At 39.0% G+C, this 18893-nt stretch overlaps 1 protein-coding gene across 1 annotated transcript in view; it reads right to left on the bottom strand.

The window, feature by feature from the left end:
• Positions 1 to 385: 385 nt before the first annotated feature.
• SLC16A12 (solute carrier family 16 member 12) overlaps positions 386 to 18893 on the bottom strand; it is an 81871-nt gene continuing 63363 nt past the window's right edge. Inside the window, 5 exon segments of the mRNA XM_057734073.1 lie at positions 386 to 933; positions 3715 to 3974; positions 5944 to 6523; positions 8120 to 8263; positions 10546 to 10649. Of these exon segments, the coding sequence (XP_057590056.1) occupies positions 671 to 933; positions 3715 to 3974; positions 5944 to 6523; positions 8120 to 8263; positions 10546 to 10649 (1351 nt within the window). The 3' untranslated portion in view covers positions 386 to 670.

The following is an 18893-nucleotide window of genomic DNA, read 5'->3' as shown; positions in this document are numbered from 1 at the left end:
TAGTGTTAACATTTCTGGTAAGATTTAGAAATCGCCCATGTGTCTTGGTGTGTTCTACTCAGTTTAGAGTAAGTACTATGCGTGTTAGCAGCAGAGGTGAGTGTCTGGTCAGAGGTAAAGAGCTCTCAGTGGTGGTGGAAGGTGAGAATGCCAAACCTTCTTCCCAAGAAAGTTTCTCATTAGCATTTGAAACAAGGTTGTTGAAGAGTACTTTAGATTATTCAAAAGGCAATGATTAATACGGCCCCCTTCTCTAAACAGCATAAAGAAACCTACACATCAATGTTTCTGTTTACCTTCTAAGGAAGGAAGATGGAGGGGCATAGAGTTTGAAACAAAGCTGCTCCCAGTGTCAACGGCTTTGGTCATACCTTGAAATTACCCCTATTTACAGCTAATTATATCAGCTATGTCCTAACATTCTCCATGGCGTGATGCTCATTGCCCAAAAGATGTGATTCAATTGTGAGTACAAGTCCCAAATGGGGGAACTCTGAGCCAGTCCAGCTTGCTTTGTTATTTTCTATTTTCCCCCTACAAACATATTAACAAAACGGTAAATTTCCTTGGAAGGCAATACTTCTGCCAAAATAAAATCCTTCAGAAACATGTACAGTACAGTGGTCCCACCTCTCTCAGCCCTGAAGATTCCCAAGCTCAAGGCCTTTGATCATGTGGGGCTGGAACCAAGCATTGCTATAGCCACAGATTCCCCATCTTTCCAATCTAATTCTCTTGCTACAGAGTAAGCCACTGATCCATTGGTCCATAGCTGCAGCTTGGGATCTGATTCTCTGGCAAGGAACCGCAGCTGGGGCTTTTTCATCTTCTTTACAAGTCTAGCAAAGCCAAGCAACACAGAACTAAATATCATTGAAAATCCACAGAGAAGAAACGCTGTAGTGTAGCTGCCAGTCGTATCTACAAGCCATCCTGTAACAAGCAACAGCAAAATGATATTGTTGAGTTGAAAATTCAGTTATTTACCAACTCTCAAATCTAATAATTTGTGAGGATAATAACAGTAGATTGCTACCACCACCACTATAATTTTGACACAAAAAGCAGATGTCCTAAAAGTATTGTGCAGCAACTGAAAAATGCATTCTACTTTCTAGGGAAATTTCTCCAATGGATTGTTATTATTATATAAAGTGCCTGGAAGTGTCACATTCTTAGTAGTCACAATAAATATTAATTATTATTATTAATCCCATGAAATAGGGTAGAAAAGCTAAAAATAGCATCATTCGAATTACCGATGTTGGGATTCTTTCTTGATCTCCGGTGTTAAGAGAATGTAATTGTACAGAATGCTAGTAGTAGTATTCCCAGCCCCCCTATGATGTCTTTCTTGAGTAACAGAACGTGCTTCTAGATTAAGCAAAAGCCAAATTTTCTGTTGGATCCAGTCATTGTACCCCATCCAGTTTGAAAATCAGATCTTTGGGCCATCTTAAAGTTTCAAATGCAAACTTCAGAAAGCATAATTCTACAACCACAGCTTTTTTTCTTTATCTCTTATCGCAACAAATTAACCACAGTATCTATTCCAGCTCTAAATTTTGAGGCGAATCAGAGCATATGATATGCAAAATATAGTCACAATAATCAGAGACTCAATGGGATAAAATTAGATCTTGGCAGGAAATTATTTTGTGATTTAAAAGGTTTTTTTATTAAAAAAATTTTTTTTATATTGGAGTATAGTTGATTAACAATGTTGTGTTAGTTTCAGGTGTATGGCAAAGTGATTCAGTTGTACACATACATGTTTCTATTCTTTTTCAAATTCTAAAAAGGTTTTTTAAATTCCTCCAAACTTTACTTATATGCCAAGAAAATCTGCCAGAGAAATATATGATTTCTCCTCTCACCTACTTCAAAACTATTAGTCAAAAATGGCATGCAAAAATTGTTAGAAGCCCCATAAAGTTTCATGCAGTTCAAACTACTTTCAAATATTTTAGTTATCATGTGATTTACTTGTGCATTGCTGTAGCAGAAAACAGAAGAGACTGAGTAGAGTGTTGTCATCTTAAAAGTAATTAAATAAGAGAAGTATTAAATAGGAACTCACATGCTAATCCTCTAGTACCTGGCAATGAGTATAAAGTCTGATTTGCCAAAAGAAGGTCATGGTTTAAAAAAAGGATCCAGGAATCCCAACTTATGTCTTATGACTTTTTTACAGAATTACACTGTTCCTAAAGGTTGGTAAATACAAAAACTGGCTATGGAGGGAAGATGTGGGAACATTTGGGGGACATTTTTCAAAAATGAAGCACTAAACATATAATCCTTTACCATGGAGTTTAAACTGAGCAGGAATTTTCATCTGCAGCAGTCCAACAGTCACAATTTCCCCTGGTTTGATGCTTTAGCAATTGCTGGGGTTTGGAAATAACCTGAACATTCTACTCACAACAGCAGCTAAAGCAGAAATCCTGCCTTCTTCAAAAAATTCCCTTCCTTCCTTCTAAGCAAATGTTTGGTCCATTTCACTTTTACCTGTCTTCAGGCACTCTCATTTTTAATTCAGGCAGGTAATAATCTGGACTGTTTATTCTCAATCTTTAGTGTACAGGAGCATCACAAGAAAACTGGATGAGAATGTCGATTCCTGGACCCACCCACAGAGGGAGGGTCCAGGAATCTACATTCGAACAAGGGTCCTGGGGATTCTGATGCAGGTTAATGTATGCAATAAATATTTGTTGAATTACTTAATGCATACAATGAATATTTGTTGAATTACTTATTTAATCATGTTTTTAATTTTTATATCATTTTACAGTTTTCAAAACATTCTAGATGCTTTATCTTGAGTCCCAAACCTGTATATCCAAATCTGGCCTCTCTCTAACACTCAGATTTCATCCTTAAACAGTGCTACTGAGCATTTTATTGGGTATTTCAGATATCTGAATATGTCTAAACATTAAATTTAGTATTTTTCTGGCAAAGCTACTCTCTCCAATTTCCTGATTTCTTTCAACCATACCACTATCTCCTAAGTTATCCTGGATTTCTTTCCCTCCTTCCTCCCCACATGCTAAATTCAGTTGATTTTTTTTTCCTAAAATTTCCTCCTTGCCCCCAGAGCTCATTCTCATTTCTGCCGCAGCAGCCTTAGTTCAGGTCTTTATTAGATGGCTCTTGAACTATTAGAATGAAATCCTCTTTCTCCCCTAAAGTACCAGATCAATTGCTTGATCGTGTTTTCTAAAATATACTCTTTACTCTATTACCCCTTTGCACAAAAGCTGTAATACTATCCATATTCTCTGAAGCGTATAGGGCCCCAGCTCCTTCGGCTGCCACTCAAGACACTCCACTATGACATTGCACTTTATCATTTCAGCCTCTATTGGAATCCTGTTCTCCTGCCAGCCGTCCCTCTGAATGTGCCCAACTGATTTATAAGTCTGAACAGCTGCTTCATTCCATTGCTCCCATCATTAGTGTGGAATGGAATCAAGATCCTAATTTGGGACTTTTTCTTTCCAAGAACGCTAAGGTCCCCCAGTTAGTTGGAGGAAGATTACAAAACAAGGATGTAGGTGAGACCATGATGTTCTGGTGGCACTGGCATCCCTTTCTCTTTCACTCTTCGCAACTTACTTCCAATCCTCATCGTGTGTGTGTGAGTTCACTGTTTTCACATCAGTATGACAGAGAAGAGGTGACTGGGGGTTCTTTCTGGAAACTTACCTGCAATGGGTGGGCTCACTAAGTATGGCACTGCGTGGAGGAAGTATACCACGCCAAGTGCTGAAGACAAAGAAGTGGTCCCCACGATTTCTGCGGTCACTACTGGGATCAAAGTCACGTAGGCACCATCAAAGTAGCCAAAAGTACAAGCAAAAGGCACAAGCAGGGGGAGACTTTGAAGCATTGGGAGGCAGAGATAGCAGAGCCCATCCAGTCCGATGGCAAAGAGGTAGCAAACATACTGGTAATTCTTCAGACACCTGTGGATGTGAAGACCAAGAATGAGTGCAGGATGCACAGGTTCTATCAAAGAGCTCTAGCACCACGCCCATGTAGCAGTAAGCACTGCAGTTATTTATAGAGACAGCCTCCCCATTGTGTGTTTTCTACATTGCCTTCCTATCTTTCTTTTGATATATGCAAATGTAAGAATGTATCTTCCCAGGAAGCATGGTATGGTATAAAATACCCTATGTTCTAATATTAGAAAGATATAAGTTTGAATCCAATTCTACCACCTACTAACTGCCTAACTCTAACCTCAATCCCTTTAGCTATAAAATGGGGAGGTTGCCTATCTCACAGGGTTGTTCAAGGATAGTTGTGAAATAATTCCTAGAGGGTCAGGAGACTAATACTTCCTAGAAGTCTACCATATTACATGCTTTCAGATATGTCATCCGTCAGTCTCTGGCATGTCATATATGCTCAATAACCCAAGTGATTATACAAAGAGGAAGTCATGATATGAAGAAATAAAAATGATTTGCCAGAGATTATGAAGGTTTTGTATTAGGACTAAGTCTTATTTCAAGACCTCTCCAGTGGTACTTTCATGAACATTTCCCTTTGTAGATCCAAACCCATCTGTGATACCAATTATTTTAAAGATTCTGTATAATATCAGCACCAGCAATTTATGCTTTACAAATGTTTTTCTGCCCACAATCTCACTTAAGCCTCACAAAATGCTATAGGGTCCATAGGAAAATATTGAACTGGCCCATTCTACAGATGAAGATCCCTGAGGATCTGAGGGTTAGGTGATTTTCTCTAGGTCACAGGATAACATGGGACAGAGCCAGCACAAGAACTTAGGTCTTGTATATCTCAGACTAGAGATCCCTCTTTCAGACTTATACCAGGCTGCTTCTTGTTGAGTTATTTGATTGTAAAGATAGATACCCTTTGCTCTCCCCCCAACTCCTTAACCATTAAAAATGTGGATTTAATCCTAAATATTACATTCATGACACTGGAGAATGGCAGTTGGATCCTGATTAGTTCCCAAAGACATAACGTGTGAGAAGCCTCAGGATGGTAGCTCTCCCAGGTCATATGCAGCTCAAGTGCGAAGAGCCTATCATTTAAGAGAATATGAGTAGTTTGCTCTCTTCAATCCAAACAGATTAGCATTAACTGAAGAAACTACTCAGTAGATTTCTTATAACTTTGGTTTCTAAGTCTAAAATTATAATGAAAGTATTTGCTATTTGCACTGTCAAAAATAAATATGCGGCTACAGATAATGTGTTATTATTGACCTAATCCTCTTGCCTGGAATGGAGTCTGTTTCTGTCTCTATTGCCAGCCACTCTCTGTGGTTGTTCAAAAGAAACTAAAACCACAATGTCCAGACACAAGTTGTCTCACCGGAGGACTGACTTGACTTAGAATGGAATTAAATTTGTCACCAGAACTTTGCTCCTACCATTTAGACATACCCACCATCCTAAACAATGTAGAACTGGTGTCAGCAAACTATGGCCAAATCCAGCCCACCACTTGTTTTATTGGATTGTGAACTAAGAATGGTTCTCCCATTTTTGAATGATTGGAAAAAATCAAAAGAACAATATAATTTTGTGACATATAAAAACTGTATGAGAAATTAAAATTTCAGTGTCCTTAAGTAAAGTTTTATTGGAACATGGCCACTCTCCTTTGGTCACATATTTCTATAGCTGCTTTTGTGTTACAACAGCAGAGTTGGGTAGTTGGGATCATACGGCCCACAAAGCCAATGTGACTTTGTCTGTTTAATATCTGTCCCTTTACAAAAATGTTTGCCGACCTCTGACTAGAAGAACCAACAAGGGAGTTGCCTTCAGATATTGAAAACCTGTTAACATTATTCAGACCTAGGTATTCCAGAGGGTAAGGTGATGAGGGGAGACTCGAAGCTTAAAGTTCCTGGTGGGGAACCAATAGTATTTTCACGGATTTTACCTTCTGTCGGTTAGCCATCCGAATGTGATGTTGCCAATAATGTCAATCACCCCAAGTATGGACATAAGCAAAGCAGCTTGCTGGTGACTCACTCCGACACTCAAAGCATAAGGCACCAAGTACACAAAGAGAGGGCTGCAGCCATAAGCCATAAACAGAACAGAGATGGCCAACACAACAAAGTCTGACATGAGTAAAAAACTGTATTCCTGCTGCAAAGAGCCACAGAGGCAGGTCTGCACCCATTCTTTAGTCCAAGTCGAACAGGGAGACGCCCGCTGAAAGTCTTGTGTCTGAGTTCTACAGACATGGTTCTGCTCTGGAGTTGTCTGGTCCTCTTTCAGAGTAATTGGCCGCATCAAGGCACCACAAACACATAGATTCAAAACGAAGCCCCCAAGGATGAGCAATGCTCCCCTCCAGGAAAATTGTTCAATAAGGAGCTGAACCACAGGAGCCAGGATGAAGATGCCAATGCCACTTCCCGACATGGAGATCCCATAAGCAAGGGCCTTCCGTCTGCTGAAATACTTGCCAACCATGGCAATAGCTGGAGAGTAACAAAGTGCAAATCCAAGACCTGGGGATAAAGAGAACTCTGTGAGTGCTGGTGGCACGCCGTGAACAGCCACTAAAAGAACATGGCTCGGAATCAGACTGTTTGCATTAAAGAGGATCTGACCATCAAATAAACCCTTTTAAAACGGCTTTCTACACAAGCTGAAAATGAGTCTCCCCTCACCAGTCACCCACAATTTGGCAAGCATGGCATATGTATGACTTTCTTCTTGGGAAGAAAAGCCTCAAGGGAATGTGACTTAAGCAAAATAAAATGAAGAATCTGAAAACTATTATACAAGCTACATTTGAATTAACTAGAAAGTCAGGATAACACTGACCTAAGAGATTTATTCTCCCCACCAGTATTTCTTTTTTAATAAATTAAAATTAATTTAAAGAAAATATCTCTGGATAATTTAACAATACTTATTAAATTACTTCAACTCCTCACTGCCCATGAAGACACAACTCTGATAACCGGACCACTCTGGAATCTGGGTTCAAATAGCATATGGGACCCCATGAAAGTTCCAGACTAATTTCACATATTAGAAAACACGGTGCCAGTTTCATACACAGACATAGCATGTACACATAGCAACCTGAAACTATCCCTTAAAGTCAGCAGAAAGCCTCTTCAAGATTTTCCACTTCTATGCCTTGTAAGTCAAGAAAATCTGAAGGGCTTTATTTCAAACCCGGGATTTAAATGTCAAGGAAGGACAAGGAGGACTGCCTTCAGCTCTAGTTCCCATCTGCAGAGCAGGGTGAGCAACGAGCCCAATTGGCCTGGACTGAGGGATTTCCCAGATGTGAGGTTTCCAGCACCCATACTAGGATAGCTCCTGGTAAACTGGATGACGGGACACCCTAGCAGTCAGGCTCTTCGGGTGACAGGGGACAGATACATTTTTAGCGGACAGAGCTAGATTCATAACCCCGCCATGAGCTTATATCTTTTACAGGCCTGATCCTGCTACCCCCGTGGCCCAGACAAGAGTTAGTGTGACCCTCCCCTCTGAGTGATGGGGCAAAAAACTGCTGCTCCAGTCCGACCACCCAAGCCCACCTCGATCCTATGCAGTCCCTGTAAGTGTGATTTATGGGATACACATTGGTTGCTTCTCTTTCTACGGGCTTCATTCTCTAAAGTATACATCCATAACATCGAAAGAGGATGTGTCGGGTAAGACTATTTACAAGGGGCTTTCTTCTTAAAATGGTAACCCTCCATTTATTGGACAGTGGTACTCACGATAAAGTAGGGGCAACTCAGATCAACCACAGATAGTATTTCAGTGTCTTGGCAAAGATGCTGGGAGAATGAACATTGCCAAAAATTTATGTTGCCCTGACCAATGTCACAGCCATACACGGCTGCCCAAGGGAAAGCAAGCCGTCACTGTTGTCATGTGAATTAAAGTGGTGATACATTTTCATCACATGACAACAGTCCATTGCGTTTCTAGTCCTTTTGTTTAACTGCTAGGAAGGCAGACATTCAGCTAAATTATGCATCGAACAAAATGAACATTTTATGAATTACTGCTCTGTTGGTGGGCTTGACAACCCCTGGATAGGGTGGGGTGAGAAGGGTGGTACAAAGTGCCCTTACCTGTAAGAACTCCCAGAGTGAGGTAGAGATGCTTCAGACTGGTGGCAAATGAGCCCAGGATGAGACCAGTAGATGCAAGCAAGCCACCCAGCATGATTCCCACTTGACAGGAAAAATGGTTACTGACAACACTCCCAAGTGGAGCTTCAAAAACAATAATAAATAGGTTCAACACAAAGGCCTTGAGGGCACTGTGGAAAGGCTGTGGTGCTGCACTGGCAGAGCAGAGAACCATCCATCTTCAAAATCTCGAGCCCGCCCCACTCATTCTACAGATTTGGAAACCAAGGAGAGAGGAAATGACTTGTGCATAGTCCCACAGAGAATAAGCAGCAAAGCTGGAATTACAATCACGTCTCCTGACTAGCATTTGACCGCTCATTTCACATCTCCATTCTATGACAGTCACAATCCTAGGACTGCGGGGTGTTTTTTTAAACAGCGAATCAGCTCCTTTAAACTACATGTTACCTGCACAGCAACGTGCCTTGTATGTCTCTTATAGTTGATTATCCACAATTAACAATAATTATGGTAGGTAAACGATGGAGAAGGAAAGTGGGCAACACTGTGTGGGCAGCAGTGTTATGTAGGAAAAGGCCAGGGAGAGAAAGAATAATTTCACAATCTGGCACTGCTTCCCGGCTTTTGGAAACCCTGTGGTTGAGAAAGCAAAGCTCGGGAAATCTAGGAAATGCCATGATGACATTTTGGTTGGCCTCACTCTGTTTGGGGTTTAACAATGTGTCAGAATTGTGCCAACTTCCAGGTTTATAGAATAATAATTAAAGCTGGAAGAGACCAAAAAGAAATTGAAGTTCAGGGAAATATGACATACCCAAGATCACCAAAAAGTATAAAGCTCAAGGAATCTGACACTGAGTGCAGGGTTATTTCACCCTGGTTATTCTGGCTCCTTGAGTCTCTCAGACTGATGGCAGAGGTGTGAATTTCTTCCTAAAGAACAATTCATGCTGACACCAGTACTCCTAGTAACAAGATCAGAAGAGCCAATTCTCTGGGTATCTCTGGAGTGTAATTTTTACATCCATTGGGTTAAAATCAGGCCTGACTCAAATGTACATGGTAGAATCAGTCATCAGCTTAGCATCCCGTCTAGTTAGAATGGTGGCTGGCTGCATATATACCCTCTGGAGAATAGGAATGAGCAAATCTCCTGAAAATGTATATAATTCTCTAGGCTGATGTTGCTATGGCTATTGGAAAGTGACAAAATGTATACTAAACTCAATGAAAAATGTTCACTTCTCTGTTCATCATAGGGCAGATATGGCCCCCATGGGTGTCCCAGATGTGATTCTACAGCCTCTTGTCCATACTCTGAACTCAACTAATGTCACCAGGAGAGCAAACGGGTATATGGTAATTCGATACAAGAGGCCTCAAGACCTTGAATAGAACTTAAATATGCTGCATCTAACATGACCCTGGTTTAGCTCAATGTCTCATGTGGTCATTGTGACCACAGTGGTCACTGAAGGCCTTTTATTCCTCTTTGGGGGATTATAAATATTCTCCAAAAGATAACAGTGAGAAAACTGAGCCACCTGGATCCTCCATGAAAGATAAACCCTGTCTTGGCGTGCCCACACAAAGGCTGTGGCTAATCATCTGAGCCTGACAACCAAGTGATCATCTTACTTGTTAAAAACAAAAAAGACAGGCTAGAAAACCCAAAGATATGATTTTTTGATCCCTTATGACCTTCCGCTGTTATCAGTAGCGACAATTTAGCCATCTCGTGAAACCCAGAATTTCACTCAAATTCCTTCCAACCAAGAAAACACATTTCAGCACAAATCAGCCAATTCCTGATTATGTACATTTTTCTAAAAATAAATACGAATCAGTACCTAGAATGGAATAGATGACATTATTTACGAGTTACTAACTCCATGAACCAGATTTTGAACCCTCTGGGAAGGGAAGAGAGTGAAAACAGGACATGAGATGTGATGCACATATTGTCGGCACTCATTACATTGAGATCAGATTGAAATGGCTCAAGGGTGCTTTGCAATGACTGTTTACATGACTGTAGAATGAGGGAACCACAGAATTCAGAAGAAAGCAAGCATATACCGTATGGTTAACTGTGTCCAAAAACGGGACAAACCCTGTGATGCCCAGCTCCCTACCTCCATGTGGAAGAACCAAACGGTATGTCTCCAACTAACTGTATTCACTACCTGCTCCACCTAACATCAGCCAAGAATGTTAATTCCAAAATCACGTCTAATTGTGTTTGGCTAAAGGCAGGATCATACTTTTCTTTTTATACGGTTCTAGTCAATTTTTACCATAGCCCTTCTACTCAGAAAAACTGGTCCTCAAAGGCAGTGGAAGGTCACTGTCATGTACAGTCCAAGGGTAGCCAGTAATTGTCTCTCCCTGGAGACACTCACCACAGAGCATGGTCACACAGTCTATGATGGAATGGATCCAGGCTGTCTGTGCATAATCCTGAGAGAAGTGTGTCTGAAACTCCACAAAAAAAATTGAAATACATCTGAAAAAAAAAAAAAGTGCAAGCATTTTATAAAAAACAAAACAAAAAAATGAATGAACATGTATTTGAATGAGCGTTTCAAGTTTTGGTTCAATCAGCTGTTTCTGTCTCCAGGGGTTTTAATTGATTTTCAGTGGTACGTTGCTGGCCCATAATAAGTGGGAAATCAGAAGCTGACCACGGGGACGTTCTAAGGGATTAGAACAAGCGTCCATGTGCTAGAGTGGCTGCTTAAAGCTAAGTGGTTGTAAAGATGACTGCTGTAAGGAAGGTCTTATGGAAAAGACAGCAGGGCAAACACATGGATTCTTACTCATGTTAATGTTTCGCTAACATCCGTAACTTCTAAGAGGTTGTTATATAAGTTAATATTTGACAGTAAAGTGTTATACATCACCCAGGAATTTCACTTCTAGGTTTTAACCAAAGTGAATAAACAGATGATGGTAATAATTATAACAGATACACATAAAAGGATATATTCTGGAGAACTATTTATAATAGCCAAATATTGTAACCCACATATATGTCCATTAGCAAGGGATTGGTTAAGTAATCTATAGCATATCAATAACATGAAATATTATTAGGTATTAAAAATGATTTATTTGTATTTATTGATTTGGAAATAAATTCACAGTACAATGCTAAGTAAAAAAGTAAGTTACAAAATAGTTCACATAGTAAGGACTTATCTTTATAAAAACATAGTTCATGGAAATAGAAAAAGCCCAAAAGCATATAAACCAAAATGTATCCAGTCATTATATGTACATGATGAGGTTATAAATGATTTCTTTTGTCTTTACTCTGCATTTTGAATTATATTACAGTGAACATGATTTCTTATACAATCAGAAACACGTGTGTGTATATACATATATAGGGGGGTGTATATACAGAGATAGAGAAATTTTTATACTGAAAAATAGCTAATTACTTTGGAAAAACAAGACAAAAATGATCCAGATGCAATTGACTGTATCATTGTACAACTTGGAAGAAACCTCACACAGATTAGCAGGGTATCCTAATTCAGGACAGGAAACTTTTAAGAGCTCCGTGATAGGAGCGAAAGAAATCAGACCTTGCAGCTTGGGGATGAGATAGGAGGTTATCTGTCTCCTTGGATAGGACGACATACCAACTCATTATGCTTCAGCAGCCCCTAGTAACCTGTTATTTTACTCTCCCTTTCCTCTCCAGTTGCTGCTGGATGTGAACATGCGTGATGGAAAAGTCAAAGAAGAGGGAAGAAAATCAGGGTGAATCAGGTCCAGCTTTACGGGTGTACAGCCTACATAGTCACACAGAATCTGGCACTCAGAAGCATTAAACTTGGTTTAACTCAGCTGTCACTGTCTTAAAATTCCTAATAATTTTATCTTTGAATTTGTGTTTTGTAAGCGAAGTCCAGTGGGACAACGAAGCATGCATGTGAGCAAAGAGCCACGGATTCTTCAGTCTGCAATTCTCTGCCTTTCCATTGGCACATAGTGTTAGAGATGCCCCAGCACACAGAATTCCAGTAGACTCTTGTGCGGGAGTCCAGTGAGACCCAGACTGAGTACAAGGTAAATGTGTTACACCAACAACTGAGTGAGCATGGACATAGGGGAGTGAGAGAGACCATGCTTTCCTTTCAAACAAAAACTTGCTTCAGGACTTCCCTGGTGGTGCAGTGGTTAAGAATCCACCTGCCAATGCAGGGGGCAGGGGTTTGATCCCTGTTCCAGGAAGATCCCACATACTGTGGAGCAACTAAGCCTGTGTGCCACAACTACTGAGCCTGCGGTCTAGAGCCTGCAAGTTGCAACTACTGAGCCCACGTTCCACAACTACTGAAGCCCGAGCGCATAGAGCCCGTGCTCTGCAACAAGAGAAGCCACCTCAGTGAGAAGCCCATGCACCACAATGAAGAGTAGTGATAACATAAACTACCTGGCTGAGTATATAAATTTAAATTTAATTAAAATTTTGCAGAACTTTTTCTAAGGCATGAGTTAACGGCAACAGCCTTATACTAGTTTTATTTCAGTGCAACAATAACAGAAAACTCTATGATGTTTCTTAACATCCTAAAGATTGTTAGACTAGTACAAAATGTCTACCATTTTCTCCTAACCACTAGGTCTTTGATTTTTTTTTAAGCTCTTTATTGAACTATAATTGCTTTACACTCTTGTACCAGTTTTTGAGGTACACCAAAGTGAATCAGCTGTATTTATACATATATCCCCATATCCCCTCCCTCCTGCAACTCCCTCCCACTCTCCCTATCATGGCCAAGTCATCACCGATCATCGAGTTGATCTCCCTTTGTTTAGGCCTTCGATTTCAGTGAATAATGATTTCTTGGATGTAGCCTCATTATTGAAATAGTTAAGTTATCCTTAGCCCAGGATTTCTCACTCTAAGCACTATTGACATTTCAGAGCCGATAATTCTTTGTCCTGGGGGGTGTCCTGTGCATTGCGGGATGTTTAGTAACATCATTGGCCTCTGCCTCGAATGTCTCCAGACATTGCCACAGGTCTCCCTGGAGATCACCATCAGCCTGTTTAGGACCACTGATCTAATCCACTGTCAAATTCTGCTTATTCTACCTTACATATATCTTTCGAATGCAGCCACAGAGCTCCATCCCCTTTAACATTTATCACTCATGACAACATCTCTCTCCTGGACTGCAGCCAAAACTCTCCTAACTGATTTTCCTGAATTCCCACTTGGCTACCTTCAGTATATTTTACACTCCATGGTCCAAGTGTCCTCACCAGAACACAAATCCAATCCTGCTACTTCAAACTTTTTAACATTACTCAGGAGACTCTGCATAAGTTGGTCCTTCTTAGCATCTCTCCTTTCTTCCCAGCTGCTGCAGTCCACACTTCAGACAGACTGAACTTTTTTCTACAACTTTCGACGTACCTCTGAGCATTTTTTTTTCTAGGATGCTCTCCCAGCCTCCCTCATTCTTTTAGTCTCAGGATTAATAGTCAAGGACTTCCCTGGTGGCACAGTGGTTAAGAATCTGCCTGCCAATGCAGGGGACGCAGGTTCGATCCCTGGGCCAGGAAGATCCCACATGCCGCGGAGTAACTAAGCCCATGCACCACAACTACTGAGCCTGCATGCTGCAACTACTGAAGCCCACATGCCTAAAGCCTGTGCTATGCAACAAGAGAAGCCACCGCAGTAAGCCCACGAACCGCAACAAAGAGTAGCCCCACTCGCCGCAACTAGAGGAAGCCCGTGTGCAGCAATGAAGACCCAGTGCAGCCAATAAATTAATTAATTAATTTTAAAAAGATTAATAGTCAATTCCTCAAGGAAGGCTTTCTTGACTACCTGAGTCCAGGCTTGCTAGCTTTCTTAAGTATTTCTAACGACATGCTGGACTCTTACCACACTGTATGGTGATGCTCTTTGCATGTGTTTGTATTCTCCATTAGACTCTTGCTTTGTGACAGCAAAGACCATGTCTGTCTTATCTTGCACCAAATCCCAAAAATCTAGTACTATAGCTTCCATGTATGGGGTGGTCATTAAATATGGAAGGAAGGAAATTAGGAAGGAGGCAGGCTGAGAGTTGGTAGATAAGTGACTGGAAGATAAAGAAGTGAAATTGTTGAATAGCAACTTCAAGAACTTGAATGAGAAAGGAAGAGGAAGAACGGATGGCAGCTATGTAGGAGCACGTGGCTAGATATGGTACAGTAGAGGTGTGAAGAATCTGAGTTTATAAGCTGAGAGAAGGAATTAGTAAAAGAGAGATGCAGAAGCTGGAGATGCTGGAAGAACACAGGATGACAAAGAGGAAAGGGTCCCAGATGATAAGATATTTGGAACTGTAAATCATAATCTCTTCTCTCCACTAAATCGTTTTGGAGGATTTAATAATTGTTGGACTATGTTTGTCTTTTGTGACTTTTTTTTTTATCTTGTTCTGTTGTTGTTTTGCTTTCTGCTTGATGGGTTTTTTCCAACTGATTTGACTAGTCACGTCAAATTGTAGGTATGTAAAATTCAAAAGTAACACCTGAGATTCTTGTCTAATCATGTGAGTAGGTTTGTCAGAGGTAAAATTTAATAAGCATTATAGACATGCTTCTGAATGACTGTGACTTTTATGAAATATGGGAAGAATTAGTGTATTTTAATTTGTTCTTCAAAAAGAAAGGACCATGGAACTTTTCAAATGGTAAAGTTCCATGATCTATGCCTTCTAAACACAGGCATGAACCTTAAAGAAAACAAATTTTATTGGGAGCACACGTGTTTCTCACTCTAGAAATTATTTTTGTTGTCCCTTGGAATATTTGTGCATCTGACAGATGTCAGGAGAACTGGATTCTGATCTCTGATTCCTGTGCAGAATATTTGAGAGTTGTGATAAAGCTTCTTAATATCTCAGGGTCTTGGTTTCCTTATCTATAAATTAAGCATTTGGGGAAGCATGACTGCATCAATCAGAGTGGATTAGATCACGCTGCAAAGTGAACAACTCTGAACATCCTTCAGGGGTTGATAGGTTTTGTTCATAATATCACCCACATGTTGTTTGTCAGAACTTGTTCTCAAAGATACTTTCTCTCAAGGGGTCAACATACTTGCTGTCTCTATCTTGTCACGCTGCTATAAAATTCTTCTCTGGCACCTGCAGCGTTGGAGGCTGACAACATCTGATATTTGGTAAATGCTTTTTTCTGGCTGATGAAGTTATCCACTAAGTCAACACAGTAAATAATCCAGTGGTCAGTGTATCCCGGTGGTTAAAAACACTGCCACTTACTCACCATGTGACTTTGGACACATTATTCAACCTCTGTGTGTTATAAGGATTAAATGACTTAATCAATGCCTGGAATAATGTCAACAAGCTCAGAGTAAGTGCTCAGCTAACATCAGCAATTATTACAGGACTTCAGTTGTTGTTAAAAGAGCCCCACAGTTCCATAGGACTCTAGACATGTATTGCAATTAAGTTAATTTAGACCCAGAAGACACAGAGAAAGAGAGGTCTCAGAGCTGGGGGTTTTCTTTAAACATTTAAAACAAGTGTTGCTTTTCAAGTATCAGCTCCAATTCAATTTATCAATTTACTAACAGAATTTCATGTAATTCCACAATGAAATATGATTCTTAACATAGATAATGTGTTTGGTAATAAGATGTCTCGAAGAAAAAATTTCTAATCAATGCACATTAACAAACAGAGAGAGTAAACAAATAAGAATGACTGCTTTAATAGCCTGCACAGAAACAGAGACACAGATGTAGAGAACAAACATATGGACAGCAAGGGGGGAGTGGGGTTGGGGTGGGATGAATTGGGAGATTGGAATTGCCATATATACGTTACTAAAAAGAAAAAAAATCAAATTGTACACTTTAAATATATGCTGTTTATTGTATGTCAATTATATCTCAATAAAAGTTCTTTAAAAACATTTTAAAAAATAGCCTGCACAACTTTAAGCTTTATACAAATTTTATGTGTAAGGAAGCGTCATCAGTTACAAGGCAAGAGTGAAATATGATTTTAAAATGGCCTGGATTATAATGGTAGCATTGTCTCTAAAGCAAAACCCAGGAAACAATGTAAATGTCCATCAATAAAAATGTTTTAAATAAATTGTGAACACACCCATATGGTGAAATTTTAAGCAACTATTTTTCATTGAGGTAGGACCATATGTGCTGATATGGAAATATTTCCAAAAGATATTATTAAGCAAAAAAAGAGTTCAAAACAGTGTGCATAATATAAGCCAAGTGGTGTAAATGAAAAGAATATGCTTTATATATGGACATAAGGTTTTTCAAAAAAATTTCTGGACAGATCTCAAGAAACTATTTATGAGATTAACTTTAGGCAGTGAAAACAGGGATTCAGGAAGTGAGGAGTAAAAGACTTTATCTTATATGTTTCTGTATTGTCTGAATTTTTACCTTCCAGATGTATGGTTTAACTTTTAAGGATATTATTTAAATCAAAGAAGAGGGAACCCTCCCAAACTCATTTTGTGAGGCCAGCATTATCCTAATACCAAAACCAGAAAAGGACACTACTAAAAAAGAAAACTACAGGCCAATATCCCTGATGAGTATAGATGCAAAAATTCTCAATAAAATACTAGCAAAATGAATTCTGCAGCATAGTAAGAGGATCATTCACCAGGTTCAAGTGGAATTTATTCCTGGGATGCAAGGATGGTTCAACATACACAAATCAATGAATGTGACACATCATATTAACAGAATGAAAAAAATGAACTGTATGATCATCTCAATAGGCACAGAAAAAGCATTTGACAAAATTCAACATCCATTTATGATAAAACTCTTAACAAATTAGGCATAGAGGAACATATCTCAGCATAATAAATCCATAAGTCACAAGCCCACAGCTAATATCATGCTCCATGGTAAAAGGATGAAAGTTTTTCTTCTAAAATGAAGAACAAGACAAGGGTGCCCACTCTCACCACTCCTATTCAACATAGCACTAGAATTCCTAGCCTTGGCAACCAGGCAAGAAAAATTAATAAAAAAATATTAGAATTGGAAAGGAAGAAGTAAAATTGTCTCTATCTACAGATGATATGATTTTATATATAGAAAATCCTGAAGATGCAACCAGAAGATTCTTAGATCTAATCAATGAATTCAGTAAGTTGCAGGATATAAAATTAACATACAAAAATCTGCAGTGCTTCTATACACTAACAATAAAATTTCTGAAAAAGATATAAAGAAATTAATCCCACTTACAATAGCATCAAATACAATAAAATATTTAGGAATAAACTTAACTAAGGGTGTGAAAAGTCTCTATGCTAAAAACTACAAGTCATCAATGAAAGAAACTGAAGAAGACACAAATAAATGGAAAGATATCCCATGTTTGTGGATTGGAAGAATTAATATGAATAAAATGTCAACACTATCAAAAGCCATATATATAGATTCAATGTAATCCCTATCAAGAGTCCAATGGCATTTTTTACAGACATAGAAAAAACACTCCTAAAATTTATATGGAACCACAAAAGACTCTAAACAGCCAAAGAAATCCTAAGAAAGAGGTATCACACTTCCTGCTTTCTAACTATAATATAAAGCTATAGTCATCAAAACAGTTTGGTACTGGCATAAAAAACAGACAAATAAACCAATGGAACAGAATTGAGAACCTAGAAATAAACCTAAGCATCAACTAATGTTTGAAAAGGGAACCAAGAGTACTCAGTGGAGAAAAGGCAGTCTCTTCAATAAATGATGCTGAGATAATTGGATATTCACATGCAAAAGAATAAAACGACCCATATCTTAGACCACTCACAAAAATTACCTTGAAGTGGATTAAAGGACTAAATATGAGACCTGAAACTATGTAACTACTAGAAGAAAACATAGGAATAAAGTTCCTTGACATGGGTCTTAGTAATGATTTTTTGGATCTGTCACGTAAAACACAAACAACAGAAGAAAAAATAAACAAGCAGGACTACATCAAACTAAAAAGCTCCTGCACAGCAAAAGAAACCATCAACAAAGTGAAAAGAATGGGAAAAAACATTTGCAAACCACATATCTGGTAAGGGGTTAATATTCAAAACATACAAAGAATGCACACAACTCAACAGTAAAAAAACAAACAACCCAATTTAAAAAAATAAGCAAAGGATCTAAATAGACATTTCTTCAAAGAGGATACACTAAAGGACAACAGGTACATGAAAAGATGCTCAACATCACTTGTCATTAGGGAAATGCAAGTTAAAGCTACAATGAGATATTACCTCATGCCTGTTGGAATACTCATCAACAAGAAGATAAGAGATAACAAATGCTGATATGGATGCAGAGAAAAGGGAACCATTGTGCACTGTTGATGGGACTGTAAATTGGTACAGCCACCATAGAAAACAGTATGGATAAAAATGGAACTACCATGTGATCCAGAATTCCACTGTTAGGAATAGATCCAAAGAAAACGAAAGCACTAACTAGAAAAGATATCTGCACCCCTACACTCATAGCAGCATAATTTATAATAGCCAAGACATGGATGGATGAATGGATAAAGAAGGTGTGGTATGCATATACAATGGAATATTATTCAGCCAGAAAAAAAAAAAAAGAGGAAATCCTACCATTTGCAGCAATATAAATGGACTCTGAAGACATTCTGCAAAGTGAAATGTTAGACAGAGAAAGACAAATACTGTATGATCT

The sequence above is a fragment of the Hippopotamus amphibius genome, chromosome 5, assembly GCF_030028045.1.
Source record: "Hippopotamus amphibius kiboko isolate mHipAmp2 chromosome 5, mHipAmp2.hap2, whole genome shotgun sequence".
Classification (NCBI taxonomy): domain Eukaryota; kingdom Metazoa; phylum Chordata; class Mammalia; order Artiodactyla; family Hippopotamidae; genus Hippopotamus; species Hippopotamus amphibius.
The sequence above is the reverse complement of the archived record's forward strand: the minus strand, read 5'-3'. Positions and strand labels throughout refer to the sequence as shown.